Raw genomic sequence first — 19,312 nt, 5'->3', positions numbered from 1 at the left:
AACATCGCCCAGGTACGGGTAATGACGATGTCTGGTGCATAACAATTACTCGTTACATTCGTGCATGAGTACATAGACTTGTGTGTGTGTGTGCGTGTGTATGCAAACGAACTTATGAGTAGATGTAATAGAAACATATGCACTTTCAGATTCGAACGCATACGGCGTTCTCTTACTTTCGTTGTAATTGACTGCTTCTAAGTATGAAATGTCCATTGTTGCATATACGAATATGTAAGTAAGAACGAGTACGCACAGGTTTCAGCAACTGAGGGAATGAAGAGCAATGCCTCATAAATGCAAAAAGTTATGAGCTTTTACAATGGTTTGTGGGGCTTCACAGAAATCAAGGTAATGAAATCTTATTGTACAAGGGAATAGTTTCATTCAAAAATCACGGGTGAATAATAGGGAATGCTTTCTAAATTGTATGTATGTACGTAGGTATACCCACAAATATGTATGATGTTAATTAGTAAATTTAGAGTAAAAGAAGCTAACTTCGTTTCAAGCCCAAGAATGCGCCAAAGTGGGTAGGGGGAATTGTTTTCGCTTGGTGCTACATTAAGTTTCGATATACCTGTAAAAACTAACTTTTAGTCACATTGGTTCACTAACTTTTGAGATATTTTTATTATTATTCATTATTTTTAGTAAATTTATGTTAGAAATATATGATTTCTTACAGACTACAACCAAAAAAACTTAACGGCAATAGTTCATACTCCCTGAAGCAATAAGTAAAGACGATGTAAGGTGTCTAATTTTTGCACTGCGACAATCATCTTGAGCTACTTAATAAATTCGCGATGCCCTCTTTTATTTCACAGCAAATTCTAAAGAAAAAATTCTCAAAATCATAGAAATGAAATGTTTTGCCAAAACAGTTAGCAGGCAATACTATTTTTATTGCGCCACAAAATGTGGGTAAAAGAGGGCATAAAGTTTATTTATATCCCAAAAGATAAAATGAAAATAAAAGATTGGGTAAAATCGTACAGCACTTCATTGAAACCAGACAAAAAAGTTTGCATGTATCACTTTTCCGCAACGAATTTCGAGATCGGAAGAAGGCGAAGTTGTCAAGGGATGCTCTTCCGATGCCTATCGAAATTTTGCATTGCTGGAATGAGGTCGAGACGGCCCATTATTTGGTTGACTACCCAAACAGAGTGAATCCTTGTTTATTTTAAAAGTGAAGTTTTATTTAAACGAATTTTGATTTAGAGCGTATACTGATTATGGTATGTTTAACCTGGAAAAAAATTGGTCGTCTATGGCCCGACTTGTGAGACTGGATAAATTCACATCCAATGCCAGTTAAATACTTTCTGAGGAGCAGCTTAAAAAGTTGGAAGGTGCAACCAAAACAATTCATTGGGCTTGAGCAGATATGGCTAACTCATACATGGATTAACATAGGTCTTCTGAGAATAAGAAAAATATCTTTTTTGTGGCAAATTTATTTCGGCGTGGTTTTTGTTATCATAATTGATAAGATTTGAGATATTCATCTTTCTAAAAACCTAAAAAAATCATAGCAAATTTGAGAGACATTACTAAATTAAAGTTTTACAAACAAAAATACCATGAAAGATAGTAATAAAGAACCCAGTAACGAGGCATATATAGGGGCACGGTTAATAAGGCAAAAATCCACGTGGATTGCTAAAAACAATTCCTAAAATTTAGGTGACGATATTACTGAGACCTAACTGGAGCTGATACGAGTTGGCTATATAGGACATAGGACTACTATTTACTCCCCGATTTGAAGAAATGGCTGCCGGGAATAAGATTTTATTCAAACGAAGAGATGATTGCAGAAACGAAGCGGTATTTTTCAGACCTGGACAAATCCTATTAGTCGGAAGGGATCAACAAATTAGAACAGCGTCGGATGAAGTGTATAAGCCTAAAAGGAGACTATGTCGAAGAATAAAAAAGGTTTACCCCAAACAATAAAATAGTTTATTTTTTGCACGATTTTTTCAAACGATCCTCGTAATCTCAGAGTTGCGTCTATTCAATAGCACTATGTAAACATGGTATTAGGTACTCGTGCAAATCTTTGAAGCTTGCATTTCTCTGCGAGGCACTATTAAATGCATTACAAAAACTATTTTATTAAGTATTATCAAGTAAATGCAATCTATACGGTACCCCTCAAGCACTCATGGATGCACATACATACGTGCATGAGCACCACAAAAGCACTCAAGTTTATGATTAAGCACACTTTCCGGCATTAAAGCGATGACAGACAATAAAAATTATAAATTTAATTCAAACTTGACATTCAGGCAATGAAAAAGAAATGAAAACAAATAATTTCAACAATACGATATTCTCCACACTAAAGCATACTTAAAAGCTTATAAGAACAGGAAACACTCTAGATCGTTTGCTCATGCAACTTACGAGTAAATTGGATGCACTTTCGGCGCAACGTGCCACAAGCTTAAGCTGTCTGCAATGCAGTTAAGTTTACCACACCCCCATCGGTCTCGCTTAACAAACTATACGAGTATATACCAGTGCACATATGTGTCTGTGTGTATGTCTGTATGTATGCATGTGTTATTTGCCTGAATAAATGTACGTTTATATATACCTATGTATATATAATTGGTGCGTACATCCCTTTTTGGGTGTTTGGTCGAGCTTCTCCTCCTATTTGTGGCGTGCGTCTTGATGTTGTTCCACAAATGAAGGGGCCTACAGTTTTAAGTCGATTCCGACCGGCAGATATTTTTTATGAGAGGCAGAAATACACTTGGAGGTTTGCCATTGCTTGCCGAGGGACGAACGCTATTAGAAAAATTTTTTTTTTCATTTTTGGTCTTTCACCGAGATTCGAACCTACGTTCTCTCTGAATTCCGAATGGTAGTCACGCACCAACCCATTCGGCTACGGCTACGGCTACGTTTAAATTCCACACACATGCTAATGAGATTTTTTTCTAATCGCCATTCAGAGTGTTCAATAATTTCAAGAGTAAAAAGTGCATCATTTATGATGGATATTTAAATCAGGCCTGATGGACACAATCCCTAGGGTCAGCAAATGACCTCCATTGGAATCATTGAGAACCCGATTTGCTTGTCTTGCTTAAAGGAGGCGGATAGCATTGATCATTTTCTCTGCGAGTGTCTAGAGCAAGGCTGCGAATTTCGGGTTCTGATGTGGTGAGAACGAGTAAAATTCATTCTCTCAAACTGGAGGATATTTTCAGATTTACCAAAGAATCTGGAAAATTTCCCTCAGGTCTAACTATCTCAATTTCTCTATTCTGTCCTCTCTTTTTCCATCTCTCCTTTCTTCTTTGACTATCTACCCTTTCACTTTCCAGAGCTTTAAATACAATGGTTTTTTTTAGCCTGTGTGTTATAGGAATTACCAAATCCCTCGGTTCTTGTTGGCTCGACCTTTTAAATTTTAATTTAGACATACGAGGACTGATTTTATAATCCTATTACATCAATATTATTTTCCAAAATTTTATTCGATTTTTAGATTTATTTTCATTTGATTTGATTTAGTTTAGTTTTGATTTCAAGCGGTGCCAATTCTATAGGCAAATTGGAAGACTGTGGACCCAACGTAATGTATATTAGTAGTGAGAATCTAAAAGACAATAAAATATACTAACTATACATTGCATTGCTGGCAATCAGACTACAACTACAACTCATGAAAAAGACACCATGCCACATGCAACCCAGTGGGTGCCACTTTAATAAAGCTGAGTTATGTACAATAGATGAACTAAACCGGTAAACATGCAAACAATTTAGCCGTGCAATTCTATTTCTCATGCCGCTGAAGAAATACACACAGTTTGGTGCAATTATTTTCAATTACATGAAAAAATCAAATGGGTAACGAAATGCAACAATTCCGCGATGTTTCTCCACTTTTCTCTCCTTTGCAATTTACGTCAACACTTTTTGCTGGCGTCAAAAAGTAGTGACACAATGTGGTACCAGGTTAGAGCATTAGTTTGTATGCACCTAGTACATATTTGCAAGCAGTTTACTTGCAACACGAACGACATGCCCGAATGACGAAAGGTCAAATTAATGTGCACTAATCCATCATTGTCGAGGCGTTTTCATAATTTATCAAAGTGGCAATAGATCCGCAACCCGTAGGCGTGTTTGAGAGGGCTGGTGAAAATAAGTACATATGTATGCATATCGATACACACATACATCTACATATAAATGCCCTTTGCTCCCCCAGCAACGGGCGCCTTAATTTGCCTACGGCGAAAAGTAAAACAATTATTGAGATTTTTTAATGCGAATTTATAAAAATTAAATGGGAGGCTTGTATGAAATGTTATGTAAATAAGTGATGAATTATGCATAGCAGCTCGCTTAATTGCTTGTTTTTATGAAGTTGAAAGAAAATTAGATGGGCTTGACAAAAATAATGTGAATCAATTAAGAAATATTCAATTACCTTACGAGAGAACCATGTTCTTCTCTCACTTAAAAATAGTAAAAAAAATGTTTCAGGAACGCCGCGCTGAAAATGGGCTGACCATTCCTATCGAACCATATACACATTTACATACATACATACATACGTATGCATATAACATCCATTGCTACTCATTACCCAATGTTGACTTCCTAAACCAAAATTTTAAACCGATTCCTAGTGTTGGGGTCAACTCTCATTCTGTGTAAACGTGAATTGTAAAAAAGGATTTAATTTTCGTTTTCACAGACACTTTTCACGTTGTCTTTTCACAAACGACTATCAGAGAACGTTAATAAATCAATACATTAACGTTCCCAGCGATCATTTTGCTATTCTCGTTTGTGTCACAAAACGTGAAACGACTTTCTGGGCAGTCATAATTCAATTATAGAAGGTTAGGTAAGTAAGCAGCTTTCTCGTTTTCTTTTGACAAATCGGCTCCCTTATTTGAAAACATTTTGCTTCTTTACAAGCATACGTACATGTTTTATAAAAAAAACCTTTAAAGTGTAGTAAAATTTAAACTGTTGGTGCAAATTATTATGTCAGCAAAACCGTTGCCATTCTGACGCTTCGCCTTATTATTATTCGTTGAAAATCGTAAACATTCAAACTGTAAACATTTGAGTAATTATGATAAAATCGAATTAATTTTCAAAGTAATAACGTTTTTAATTATTTAGGTCGATCGTGGTCGTGCTTCTGAAATAGTCAGATAGACAAGCAGTTATCAAGGTCACCTCGGACATATGGGAAAACTTCAAGATGGTGTACAACCACTACAATATTCCAATTATGTGGGTTCCACGAAAGAACGAAAAAAATAAATAAATATTTAAAAGAACAACTTTGCTGAAGCAATTCATTGGTTCATTGAAAATCTTAGGCAGTCTAAAATGTTCCTTAACGACCCACATAGACCAAACTTCAAATTTCTTTTTACTATTGACGAACTGTTTCAACAGTTGCTCTCTAGATCCTACAAGCTGAAGTGGAACTTAAACTAACGGACATTTTGAGCTATTGTTGATATAATCACACGATCCTTTTCTTTGAACAATTATACTTCGGTAGAACAATATTCATGAAGGTGGTCCTATCGAGTTCAACCCTAAGAACATTATTCGCTGTATTAATGCGATGATCCACTTGCTTGAGCTTCAGAGTCTTTATGAATCATGGCCCAATATGGACTGTTTGGAACATTACTGCGATACAATAAAAAAAACTATACACTAGCATTAGAGTACCAGGTGGTACTCCCTAATAGATAGTAGATATATTTCAAATTATTCTAAAAGAGTTCTTTTTAATTTAATGATAAATTAAAAATACTTGAAGTTGGGTCAAAAACTAAGGACAAAATACTAATATAATCAGATTAAGAAGATTGAGAAATTACAGAGTAATAATTTATTATTCCAAATAATAATAAATAAACGTAATCAAGAGGAGCTCTATTAAACATTTAATAATTTTAGTTTCGTAAACTTATGTTATAAGTTTAACTATTTATCTTTGTGTTAATAAAATTTATCATTAGAAATAAGTGGTAATTTACTATGAGAGAACAATACCTCCAGTCCTCTAATGATGAATTTACTCTATTAGTAATTCATTTAATAAAGTAATTAACAGGGATACATACCTTCAATAACAATAGGCATAAAACAATGATTAGAATTTTAAATTTTAGAACATTAATCATTAAATAATCTTGATAGATTTATAAAAAGTTAATTTGATTTAGTCATCCTGACAAAAAAATTAAGTAAGTATTACATTTTTATTAAAAGAAAACAATAAAATTTTATTTGTTTTGCTCTAATATAGATTGAATTTATATTGGCCAGTTTTTTTTTTAATTTTTATTACATTACTAATTGCTACTTTGCGTACTTTTTCCCCTCTTTCTCAATCCTTCGTAAATGCAACCGAATATAAGAGAGTGCCAAAATTCCCTTGTCATTACTGACCTATAGAAGAATTGAATCATGCTGGGCAGTCACTTATTTTTCACTACTCATACTTTTACATACATATACATATACGTAAATATATACATATATTTTTTCAGCGGTCCACTGTTAACGGCTAAACGCTACTGTACGCTATTAGTACATTCGCATTATAAAAAAATCTGTTGACCCATTATACAAATTATTTTTTACATTTACGTCGAACTGGCTTGAATAAAATATTCCCTTACAACCTTCGCTTGGGTTCAAATAATTAAATCGATCTCATTTACATTTACAAGCTCTAAAAGTATTCCGCCCTTGCGTTCGTCCCTTCTTATTCCTCTCTGCCGGCCGACGGCTTTTCACTTTTTATGTGAAAAATACTTACATTGAAAAATCAACAATCGAATGAGAGATAAAAACTGAAGCCTTTGCTCCACTTCTATATTTGCAATTTCGGCAAGGCTAAAGCGGGAGCGAAAAAATCCGAAGACAAAAAGGAACTGGGGCGACCACTTTTTTCTGCATTCCCTGCACTTTCAACTACATTATCGAATGATAATATTGGCAAAGCTGGAGATTTAATTAAAGCAAGAAACGGCAATTCCGCATGCTGGTCGACACTTTGTGAATGTAGAAAGGCGAAAAATACAAAGGTGAGTGTGTGAATATGTGCGTCGACTAGGGTGATCCATCTATAAGTAGTTTACAAATTTGATGCGCTCTTCCAAGTGTTTAACTGGATACGAGAACATATCGAGAAGTAGCTAAATTCGGACGGTACTGAATTCTACATATATTTTTTAATGCAATTTTGGTGAGATAAAATTAAAGACATTACATGCTGTCAAAAAACGAATGGTAAATGGTCAATGATAAATATTTAGCATTCAATGAAACTGAAATAACAAATACATTTAGGCTTGAACAAAAGTATTAATTACTGAATTTCTCGTTTTAAAAAGTGAAGTAATTATCTTTTATTAATTAATCAGTACAAATAAAAAGAATTAGTGATAAAAACATTAATATATAGTGAGTTCACCCTTTGCGGGTGGGTATGTGGGGTATGCTGCGTGCAAGCTTTGCCCATTCGGCTGTCCTCATGACACTCCGCTCGAGAATTAAAACATTTTTGAGGGCTGTTTGCGATGTTATGCTATGGTCATTTTTCTTATGTTTTAAAATAGCCCACACGTGCTCTATGGGGTTTAGATCTGGAGACTTTGTTGGTCAATCTAACAATACAATGTCATTGTATCTAAACCAATTAATCGTAATCAATGATTTGTGACAAGGAGCATTGCCTTGTTCGAATTGAATTCCATTTAAATTAGTGTCGCGTTAACGATGGCAAAAGTGAAGTTTCTTATACAGTTATTTACTATTGATTGTCCACGGGACCCTCGCAAATGAACATGTCCCCGACACTATCAGCAACCAAACAGCCCAAGATCACAATGCTGTGTTCCGAGGCCCTTTCTGTCTAGGGTTAGAGCAGATTTGGCTCTGTTGGCATTATTTAATTTAAGAACTTGGTTTTTATTGGCCATTTTTCTTTGGTTTCCTCTTTTAGGTTGTTTTTGTTAAAGACGAAAAATGAGATTGGTCCAATAAATGGATCTTCCGACTCTTTTTTGGCATAAAAGTCTGCCTTATCGTTTCCTTCGTATCCCTGGTACCCCAATCAGGGAAACCTGATTCAGAGTCGACGGCTTATTGAATGCATTGTTATACTCTATAAGGACTTTTGAATTGAATATAAAGCTATTTAATGCTTTGAGGACTGTGACTTTGATTGACTGTAAGAAAGTATTTTAATTTTTACTTTTTCGAGCCATTGATGATAGAGGCTACAGCTATTCTTTAATTTATTTAAAACTAAATCCGAACGAGTTTTAGGACATATGTCTGTATCTAATTCGATTTCATTATCCTTTTACAAATAAATGTAAAGTGAAAACAATTATGATGCCTTCGTATATTAGTGCGCATGGGCTGAAGCCATTTAGTACATACTTTTCTTTATATTTGGAAAGTGGAAAAGTCGGAAAATATTATTATTTATGTAATTTTGTAGAATAAACTAATTTTTAAATCCTTAATTTTTGCAAACTGACATTTCATATGCCAAATGTGCAAGGGAAGAGCGAGATTTTAACGAGGAGGTAAGGCAGTCGATATTGCGCAGCCAAGCTGAATGGTTTGTGTTACCCTCTTCCATGGCAATAGAGCTTACATTATGGGAGCGACCCAGATTTCCATACATTTATATGCAGTGCGCAGACTGTAACTCCCGCGGATTTCCCTAAAATTATACGGAATATCACTACAGCAACATTTAGTGAATGGATTATGTATGTTTTGTATATTATATATTATATTTTACTTTTTATTTTTTTTTTTTATTTTACATTCTACCTATCACAAATTTGTCTGCTGGTGTAATAGTTCTACTTGTACAGCTCTTCCGTACTAAAAATGCGCCCACCCTAGTGTAGATTTAAGCATTTTTTTGCCGGTGCATAAGCGCTTACAAAACTTAATGGTTCTTCAGATATGGAGATGCAGTAGGAAGATGGAATTCAGGTACATAATGCCGAGTAGCGCTCAACGTGGAAACGAGGAATTGCAGCAATAAAAATGTGGCAGTGAATATTTTATGAAAGCTGGCAGCGCGTGAGGCAAGCGATCAGGGCACATACTCGTATATATGCACACGTGTATATATGTTTTTTTTTTACAAATTTATTTATGATAAAACGCAATTTTGGGCTTGGAATAAATAACTGGGTGCATTTGCTGTAGTTTGTATCGCCAATGCTAAACGCACATTCATATATGTATGTATGTATGTATTTATGTATGCAGTGCATTTTTATGTAACCGCGCACTCGTGACATTACTGTTTTCCCTAAATAATACCTATGTAGGTATGTACATATTCAACGACCGCTAATACCAGCTATTTCCGTAACTTCTAACTCACCTTCATTTCTAGGTCAGGTCCATTTTCCATAGCCCGCATGATTGTTTCAGATAATTTGATATCCAGTTGCTTGATTGTTGTTACAATGCCGCTGTCCGAACGTATGTGCGTCGTCACTAGGTTTTGAATGGCATCCACGACATTCGACCAAGGGCTATCCAATACGCCAGCGTATTGAGCCGAACAGCCGCTGTGATTAGATAAAGGCAATGCATGAGTATTGACACATTTATGAATGTGTGTGTATTTATGTATGCATGTATAGTATATGGGATGTTTTGTTACCGACTGTAAATATGTTAAGGCTACATTTTGTGGTAATTTCATGAGGAAAGACACCTAAAAGTTGGAGTTCAAATGAAACGATCTAGGATGGGCAGCAATTTTCACTTGTATCTTACCTCACCATGAAGGTGTGTCTAAAAAGACTACATTTTTTTAAGTGGCAAACTATTAACGTCGGACAGTTCCATTAACTATGAACTTAATTGAATAAAATATATCCGTACAAACTTCGCTTGAGTTCAAATAAATAAATCGATCTCATTTACATTTACAAGCCCTTCTAAAAGTATAGTGTACTCTCTCCTAACGGATATCTCTCCTAACATCTCCTAACGGACTTCTGCAATGGAGCCCTCCCATAAACGCACTCTTTTTTCAGTACTGCAAAAATCTTTAGGGTTTTTAAAAAATTTTCTCTTCTCCTCACCAAAGATATTTTAATTCTCTCCTAACCGGATAAAATACGAACTCTGTCAAAATCAATAAATTTGTTCGATACTGACAAAGCGTGGGAGCAAGTGAGTCCATAGTGAAAAATTTCTTAGAGAAAGCTGATTTTGCGAAATTAAACTTCCTTTATGTCGACAGGACGGTTATACCGCAGAGGATGAGCTTCTAATATCAGCAGTTGCTCAGTTCACTAACATTATTAATATAGCTCAGAAAAAAAGAGTCTTAATTTAGATAATCAAGTCTCCATAAATGATGAAGAAACAAAAAATATCAATACTGAAGCAGCAACTCTCGCTGGTCAAATCTTCTGAAGATGAGCTAGAAAATGAGATCGACGATCAGTTGACTTCTATTTCAACTTTTTTTACACTTTTCTCATAAGCGAGCGCCTCCCATAAGAAAGCATATTTTCCAGTCCGTAAAGAGAGAGTACACTGTATATAAAACTTATACCTTCGTAATTAGGTTCATTCGAAACCCAATAAGATTATTAATGAGATAACGATCAACGCTGTTTTTAATTTTTTATCAAAAACTTAAAATGACCCAGAGAAGCAAAAAATAAAAAAACGAACTAAAAAAAAATATTCTTCTTAGGCTGTTTATTGAAAACCCCAAAGTTTTAACCTGAAATTATTTGACATTTGTCGACAGTCGGTTATATAATTCTAAGAACAGCACCAAAAATTTGCTTTGCAGTTCCTTGAGATTTGTGGTTTTTGTTAGCGAGAGAATCGAGTTGGACTTGAAAATAAATTATTTATCACATAAAAAGTTTGCATAAAAATATATGGCTGGCCGAAAATATACAGAATGTAACCTTAACAAACTAGGTAATAAGACACCCTGTTATATATGCATATATAAATACGCCGTTTCGCACTTTTCCCCCTTTCTACTTACCGCAGTACATTCATGCAGAAGCTGTAGCACGTCTTCACGTGGCTCTTCTGGAGTCCCATGCAACTCGGACAGAAATTCATTTTGAGTAAATGGTTTTGACAGGTATTGGTCAGATACATTGCATACAAATCATCAGTCTCGCTAAGCACTTCAGCACTTTGCTGTAGTGAATTTAAGAAGATTGTCGCCGTTTGCACGCTTTGCAGCAGATTCAGTTTGATCTCTTTGGGTATGCTGCCAAATGGTAGTAGATCGTCGAATGTGTGCTTCAAGCAATTGATGTAATCCTCGTGTAACTCGCCGTAATTGTCTTTGCTCAAGTGCACCGCCTGGTGATAGGCGACCGGAAAGAGATTTACAAAGAATTTCTGTATGGCATCTTCCAGATCGCTTAGGTTGCTGCCGGTATTGAGGTTATTGTTGTTAGCATTCCTCAGGTGGCTATAAATGTACAGAAGGCATTGTAGTGGATTATAATTTTATAAAAAAAGATAGATTGTTATGGAATAGGTGTTTTGCGAGATTTCTTATTGGAGATTAAAATTTATTCTAATCGACTTACTTCATGATTTCGGAATAGAGCTCGTGGATTAATTCGCTTGATTGTGGCACCATACGTCGGTACACTTGGGAAAATACCGCCAACGTTTTGTTTTCAGACTGCTCCGCAAGCTCAAGCACATGACCTGAAAACGAAATTAAAATAAAAAGAGGTTGTCTGTAAAGTCGGTTTACTGACGATAGCTTAACGTGATAACGTCATAAGAAAATACTGATTGAATGGTTGCATTTTCAAAAGAAAATTTTAATTTTATTTGTTTGATAGATATTTTGTATGGATATAGAGAATGAGTTAACATTAACATAACATAATATACTTTAACATAACATAACATAACATAACATAACATAACACAACATAACATAACATAACATAACATAACATAACATAACATAACATAACATAACATAACATAACATAACATAACATAACATAACATAACATAACATAACATAACATAACATAACATAACATAACATAACATAACATAACATAACATAACATAACATAACATAACATAACATAACATAACATAACATAACATAACATAACATAACATAACATAACATAACATAACATAACATAACATAACATAACATAACATAACATAACATAACATAACATAACATAACATAACATAACATAACATAACATAACATAACATAACATAACATAACATAACATAACATAACATAACATAACATAACATAACATAACATAACATAACATAACATAACATAACATAACATAACATAACATAACATAACATAACATAACATAACATAACATAACATAACATAACATAACATAACATACCATAACATAACATTACATAACATAACAAATTACCCCGTATTAAAGCACTTATCAACAGCTTTCATTTGATACCCATATTGTACATACACAACCAAAGGTTACCCGGGTCCACGTTTTGACCTATATCTCGAGACCCCAGTCACGGAGTGGCATGAAAAATACTCTGTACTAAAGCATTCACCAACAGCTTTCATTTGATACCCATATTGTACATACACGTCCGAAGGTTACCCGGGTCCACGTTTTCACCTATATCTTGAGACCCTATCTACCAATAGGTATTCAAACTATACGGAAATCATCTTCAATACCTACTTAACAATGTGTGTAAGTTTGGTTTAATTCGGTTCAAAGACACGGCGGGTCCACGTTTTGGCATATATTTCGAGACCCTAGTCATCAATAGGTATGAAAACTACCCCGTATTAAAGCACTTATCAACAGCTTTCATTTGATACCCATATTGTACATACACAACCAAAGGTTACCCGGGTCCACGTTTTGACCTATATCTCGAGACCCCAGTCACGGAGCGGCATGAAAAATACTCTGTACTAAAGCATTCACCAGCTACAGCTTCAATTTGATATCCATATTGTACAAACACATTCTAGGGTCCACGTTTTGGTCTCTATCTCGAGACCCTAGTCACGGAGCAGCATGAAACATATTCTGGACTAAAGCATTCAGCAACAGCTTCCATTTGATATCCATATTGTACATACACATCCGAAGGTTACCCGGGTCCACGTTTTGACCTATATCTCGAGCCCTATTTCCAAAATAAAATATAATCCATGTTACTCGTGGATGATGTAGCTTTCGAATGGTGAAAGAATTTTTAAAATCGGTCCAGTAGTTTTGAGCCTATTCATTACAAACAAACAAAGTTTTCCTCTTTATAATATTAGTATAGACAACATATCTTATAAGGTATATGGTAAATATTACCATACATTTTTTCCTTCATATATAATAAAAAAATTAATAATTATAACATTAAAACAACAGGTATTATTAACAAACTTGGTTTTATTTTAAATTCTTCAAGTGAATCAAATTAATAATAATCAATAAGAAGGCATATGCAAATACAAATACGTGAATTTATATATGTACATATGCGCATATACATACATATATACGCTCACTTAAGTAGGAGAGAGCAAGATATCGAACGTTGCCGTTCGTTTGCTTTGTTTGCTTTGTCGTTCGTTCCGCCCTTTCGCTTGCAGTTCATTCAATGCAATGAGCAAGGTAACGGCAATGAGCAAGGTAACACTAATATGAGCAAGGTAACGGCAATGAGCAAGGTAACTACATATGAACAGTAATGAGCAAGGTAACTACATATGAACAGTAATGAGCAAGGTAACGACACATTTTTTCGTGCGTGCAGCCTGTTAAATCGAATTATAAGACGTTATCACGTCAAAATCTAGTAAATGCTTGTGACAACAAAAGGCTTATTGCGTTAGTAGGAGAGATAAATTGAATGTTGGTTTGTTGAAATTGAATGTAGTTGTAAAATAAATATAAAATAAATGATTGTACGTGCCACTTCTGTTAGGTGTTTGGCCGAGCTGCTCCTCCTATTTGTGGTGTGTGTCTTGACGTTGTTCGACAAATGGAGCGCAGTTACAAGCCAACCTCGAACGGTAAATGGTTCTTTATGAGGAACTTTTTCAAGCCAAAATTACACTCGTAGGCTCTCCACTGCCTGTCGAGGGGGGAACCGCTTTTAGAAAAAACTTTTTGTATCATTTTGCTGTTTTGTCCAAAAAAGATTCGAATCTCCGTACTCCCGAATGGTAGTCATCAATTATAGGACTAACTAAGAGCTCTAAGTAAAGCTTATTAGTCGTTTGACTGTTTTAGATGACAGGTTGAATGGGAGCGATGGTCACGTTGGACATGATGGGAATCTCATATGTCAATCATCAAATTCCACAATATCATTTGAATGTAGAATTTGAACGTAGTAACTCCAGTTTCTGTAAGCATAGTTTCTGTAGCCATAGCCTTCGTTCGCATTAGAGATCCTTACATCGCGGTTAAGGAAATTTGTAATGGTCCAGCGATAGTCGATAATCCTCTGAAAACTTTTGCACGTCTTCAAATTTTTCAAGAGATGCTGTCAACCGATCGTTAAACCCATGTAGAGTGCAATCAAAGGTTACAAAATGCCTGATTTTGTCGAAAAACATTTGATAAGCACTTATTCTGGACACTTGATTTCCTCGCTTAGTAGAAGTTTTTGCACAGCCACCCAGATTAACCAATCTGATACAGCATACGCAAAAAAAACACAAAATCTTGACGAACGCGAGGAAAATTGTTATAAAAGTAGCTGAAATTTCTGACCACCCATTACCATCTAATAATTGATACTTTATCAAAAATGCATCCCACTTATTTTAATGTATTACATATATTATAGTATATAAGTACATACATACATAATACATGGGATAAAACAGACTGCTCGTTTTTTTGTTCAAAATTAGCTTTATTCATCGACGTAATTTCTATCAAGAGCAACGCAATCATTCCAGCGCCGCTCTAACATTTCAATACCCCTTTTGTAGACTTCAGTTTCAGCGATAATCTCCTTATTCGAGCGAAATTACTTACCGGCGAATACGGAGGATGTGGGAGCAATCCGATTTTCAATTCATGTAATTTAGTTTTGATGGACTTGTGACTGACTTGGTTTTGGTCAACAGCGATCAAACGCGGCACCCACTTTCAACAGAGCTTTCCCATAGTCAATCGTTCATGCAATATAAAGCCAGCTAATAATGCCAGTTTTTTTTTATATCTTACGATGCCTTCACTTATCAATAATTCAAAACGATTTTCTGGATTTTTTTGAAGTATTCTGGTGTTACCGCCTCATTTGGACCTCCAACGCGTTGTGCATCATTGGAGTCTCTTCGACCACGTTTGATGTCAGCAAACCATCGCTTCATTGTTGCTTCTCAATAAAACTAGTGCCATTTATGTGTTAGGCCCTGGGACTTTTCAGCCCACGTGTTATGCATGTACACTTACACAAGTAAAATACGGAAATTAGTGTCCGAAGACGTTCCGGTGCTTCAGAAATTTGAAAAAAAAAAAAATGTATTTATTTTCTTGGGAGCGTGTTGAGCTGTTAAGCAACAGATATGACATCATCGCCGATGACGCTTCAAAAAGGTCTTGCCAATCGGCTGCTAAGTGGCGATCATGGCCATCAGTCAGCTTCCTGCTGTCAGCTTGTTTCTTAAGAATCTGTGCACTGCAAATCCCTTGCGACTAATTAAGTATTAAAATGTAAAAAAGCTCCAACTTTGGCATTTCACAGCAATTTTCAACACCTTAAATCCGTTAAACCCTCCTGAGCCGAGTCGTAACTTTTCAGGTATCCAAAGACGACAAATCTGAGTTTATTTCCAGTAAAGCGCCACAAAGCTTGTGAACGATTTCCGTTACGCTGCGATATACCGCAAAATGCTAATTGGGTGATGGAGGTAAATTAGGTACAGATGTGAGAGCGACAAGAATGTCGAACCCAATTTGGGATATGCAGATTAGGTGTGTATGTATGAGTGTCAGTTTGTGAATGAATGCCGTGTGATTTATGCGGAATCACGGCTTCATTTGGAATGGCAACCTTTTTAACATGAATGACGGGTGTTAAAGCGTACTTAAAGATTCGGTCGCTTTGGAGGCTTTGGTGGCTTTGGCGGCTCAAATGACTCACTCGCACTTAGTTTATGCGTTTGAAAAGTTATTTTGCTAAATATTTATGTGAATTCTTTGAAATGACTGTTTACTTTATTACTTTGTGTGGCGCATAAAGGCAATTGCGAAATTCATACATACATACTTATATTTGTACAAAATATATATATGTATATGTAAATGACGAAATTAGAAATGCGACTGATTTGCTCATGCTCGCACATCTCAAATGAATATGGAATCTCAAATGAGTATGTAAGTGTGTATGTATGTATGCACCGCCTATATTTGCTTATCGTGGATTTATCGGCTTACGCCTGGCATAATAAACAAATCAAAACATGCATACATACATAAATACATAAATACGCCAGCAGTTTTGCAGCACTTAATTAAACAAATGTGTGCGGCACGATCGATGTGCCGTCAATTCGTCCCTCATATGCGCCAGTCGCCTTGTTATGGTCTTCATGTCAGCTGTGCGCGAGCATGCGGTGATCGATCGCCGCCAACCAGTTTTGTATATTTATAAAATTGCCAATCTACACCGCCTGGACTGTTGATCATCTGTTGAATTTGCTCGGTGATCGCTACTGATCGACAGGCAACGACTGGATGCTGAGCCATTTTTGCATGATAAATGTTGCCTGTTGAACTGGCGTTGGGCTTAAGTGAATAGGCAGCACTTCTATTAATACTATACTGGGATGTACATATGTATGTATGCATGTATGTACACATGTAGTTGTAAGGCTTGTCTTTAGTCAATTTACATGTGAAAATCAATGTTTTCACTTTACTTACGCCCAGATTTTTTTCTTTTCCCCCACGTTTCGCGCGATTCGTGCAGTTGATCAGCTGCAGATGCTATTTTTAACGATGGCCTATGCACACTCAGCGGCCGCGAATGGCTGTGGGGGTTTGTGGTATTGGCAATTTGAGTTTGTATTGTGTTCTTGCTAGTTAATACAAAATAAGCTATTTAAGAGAGTGTATGCATACGAGGGCCGTTTGAAAAGTGCGTGCAAAGTCAGAGAAATGGCCCTACTGGCGTGTATCGAGGCTATATTTAGTTAGTAGCACCTCTTGGAAAAACACACACCAAGTTCAGCCAGGTCGGTGAAGAAATCTTTATATTTCGCATTCGTTTCAATCGGGGAAGTCGGGTGATGTTCTTTCTCCATCATGACAACGCACCAGCTCACGTCGCAGCAGCTGTGGAAATAGGATGCCAGCTCGTTTCACATCCTGCCTATTATCCAGACCTGGCTTTCTCGGAGTACTATTTGACCCCAATTTGAAGAACTGGAATGGATATTCGTTATTATTCGGAAGAGTTAAAAAAAAACTAGAACAGTGTTGAACGAAGTGTATAAGCCTAAAAGGAGATTGCGTTTAAAAATAATAAGCGGTTTACCCCAAGCAAATTAAGTAGTTTTTTTCGGACTCTTCGAAAGACCCTCGTACATATGTATATTGTTTGATTTTCTTGCAATAATGGCGCATTCATTCCGGCTTGTGCCAGAGTAGTCAAATTTTCGTGAGGGGTGAGCTTTATTCAGCGGATTTTTGTTTATCTGTGTACACAAATTCGTCAAAATAGTTGTAAAAAATTGGAAGTAAATGGCTCTATCTGATTATTGTATTAAATATATAACTTGCGGAAGTGTTGAATTATTCTTGTTCCGTTCTCTACGAGGTTAGAAGTAGTCAGAATATCTTAAAAGTATTGTGTGAAAATTTGAAGTAAATCCGAGAAATACTTTTTGAGTTATTCAACAATTAACAAACAGAGTACATAAATCAATAGCATAACTTAAAATGCATTTTTTGTCAAAACTATGTTTTCTGAACTGGTCATCTCGGTAACTTACTTTTGAAAAACTGCTTTTGAAAAACACTAAAAACTCGTGCCTGATCGAAGGATTTTTTTTCAAAAATTTCGTTTTTTCTCGAAAATCTGAAAAATACTTCCTGCCACCATATTGTTAATTTAAAATAAAAAAAGCTTCGATCAGGCACAAGATTATCTATTAATAAAACTATAATAATTTATATTGTCTGATTGATTTTTTATGATTTTAGATAAATCTCCATGAACTTGTGATGATCACCACAAGGGAGTTCTGGAGAAACGGGCTCCACACAAACAGCGATAACTTTTACAATTATTAATTTTTGTTTGTTTGAAATTTTGTTAAAGTCAAGCCAAAGCATGACGTATTAATGCTATGTTTTTATTTATGTAAAATAAAGCAAATGACTAACAAAAAAAAAATGACCCCGAACCTCTGACTCCTAACCCCTGAAAGGAATTGTACAGAATTAAATGCAACTTCTTCTTCAAAAATATTGGTTTTTGCCTGCCAGTCCTCTATCAAATTGTTTCGAAATACGTGTATCGGACCTTTCACATTAAGCTCCAAGTAATTATCACAATACCAGATTCGCCGAAAACTGTATCCATTAGTCGTGTAAAATTTGAAAGTTGAAAACACGAACTGGTACCATCACAAAATGGGTTAGTTTCCCATTTGTCTAGAGACAGGCCGATTTGTTATAAGGCCAATTATCAGTGTTGAAACTGTGACAGCGATGACTCATGCGAAAAAAATTGCTAACGCTCCTTAAAGAGAAATAAAAGCTCATCGCAAAAACACTTTAGAGAACTGAAATGTTTCTATTTTACCCACATGCACACACACTATATTTGTAAGTATTTATATAATGCACATGACTTTGCATATCAGAAATCGATTTCGAAATCAAATATTGACATTCACGCATTTCAATCAGTTAATGAGTCTCTATACATGAAATTGTCATGCTGATCGCGCTCTAATGATGTCATCACCTGGCCTGTGAAGATAAACCAGAACTGCGCTTAATTGAAACGAGATTTTCAAATAAAAAAAAAAAAAATAAAAAATTGTGTAGCAATCAATTTGCAGATGCTGCTTTACTAGTTTTGCAGAATGCATTAGGGGAATTATCGATGGTTTGCTCAATGAAAAGATGCGTTCCGCTGCAACGGAAGTGCAAATAATTGCAATTATTAGTTTTTTCTCATAAATGGTCGCAAAGGAATTTCTAACTAATCGTTCAATCGCGTTAAATTAATGTTA

General features: G+C 35.5%; 1 protein-coding gene across 1 annotated transcript in view; it reads right to left on the bottom strand.

Annotated features, from left to right (window-relative positions):
• LOC129240499 (division abnormally delayed protein) overlaps positions 1 to 19,312 on the bottom strand; it is a 113,475-nt gene that overhangs the window by 8,429 nt on the left and 85,734 nt on the right. The window contains exons 3-5 of the mRNA XM_054876336.1: positions 11,646 to 11,769; positions 11,084 to 11,524; positions 9,443 to 9,632 (exon numbers count right to left, since the gene is read on the bottom strand). Coding sequence (XP_054732311.1) covers positions 9,443 to 9,632; positions 11,084 to 11,524; positions 11,646 to 11,769 — 755 coding nt within the window. The remainder of the gene's footprint in view (positions 1 to 9,442; positions 9,633 to 11,083; positions 11,525 to 11,645; positions 11,770 to 19,312) is intronic.

This window comes from Anastrepha obliqua, chromosome 3 (genome assembly GCF_027943255.1).
Source record: "Anastrepha obliqua isolate idAnaObli1 chromosome 3, idAnaObli1_1.0, whole genome shotgun sequence".
Classification (NCBI taxonomy): Eukaryota; Metazoa; Arthropoda; class Insecta; order Diptera; family Tephritidae; genus Anastrepha; species Anastrepha obliqua.
This window is presented reverse-complemented; position numbering and strand designations above follow the sequence as displayed.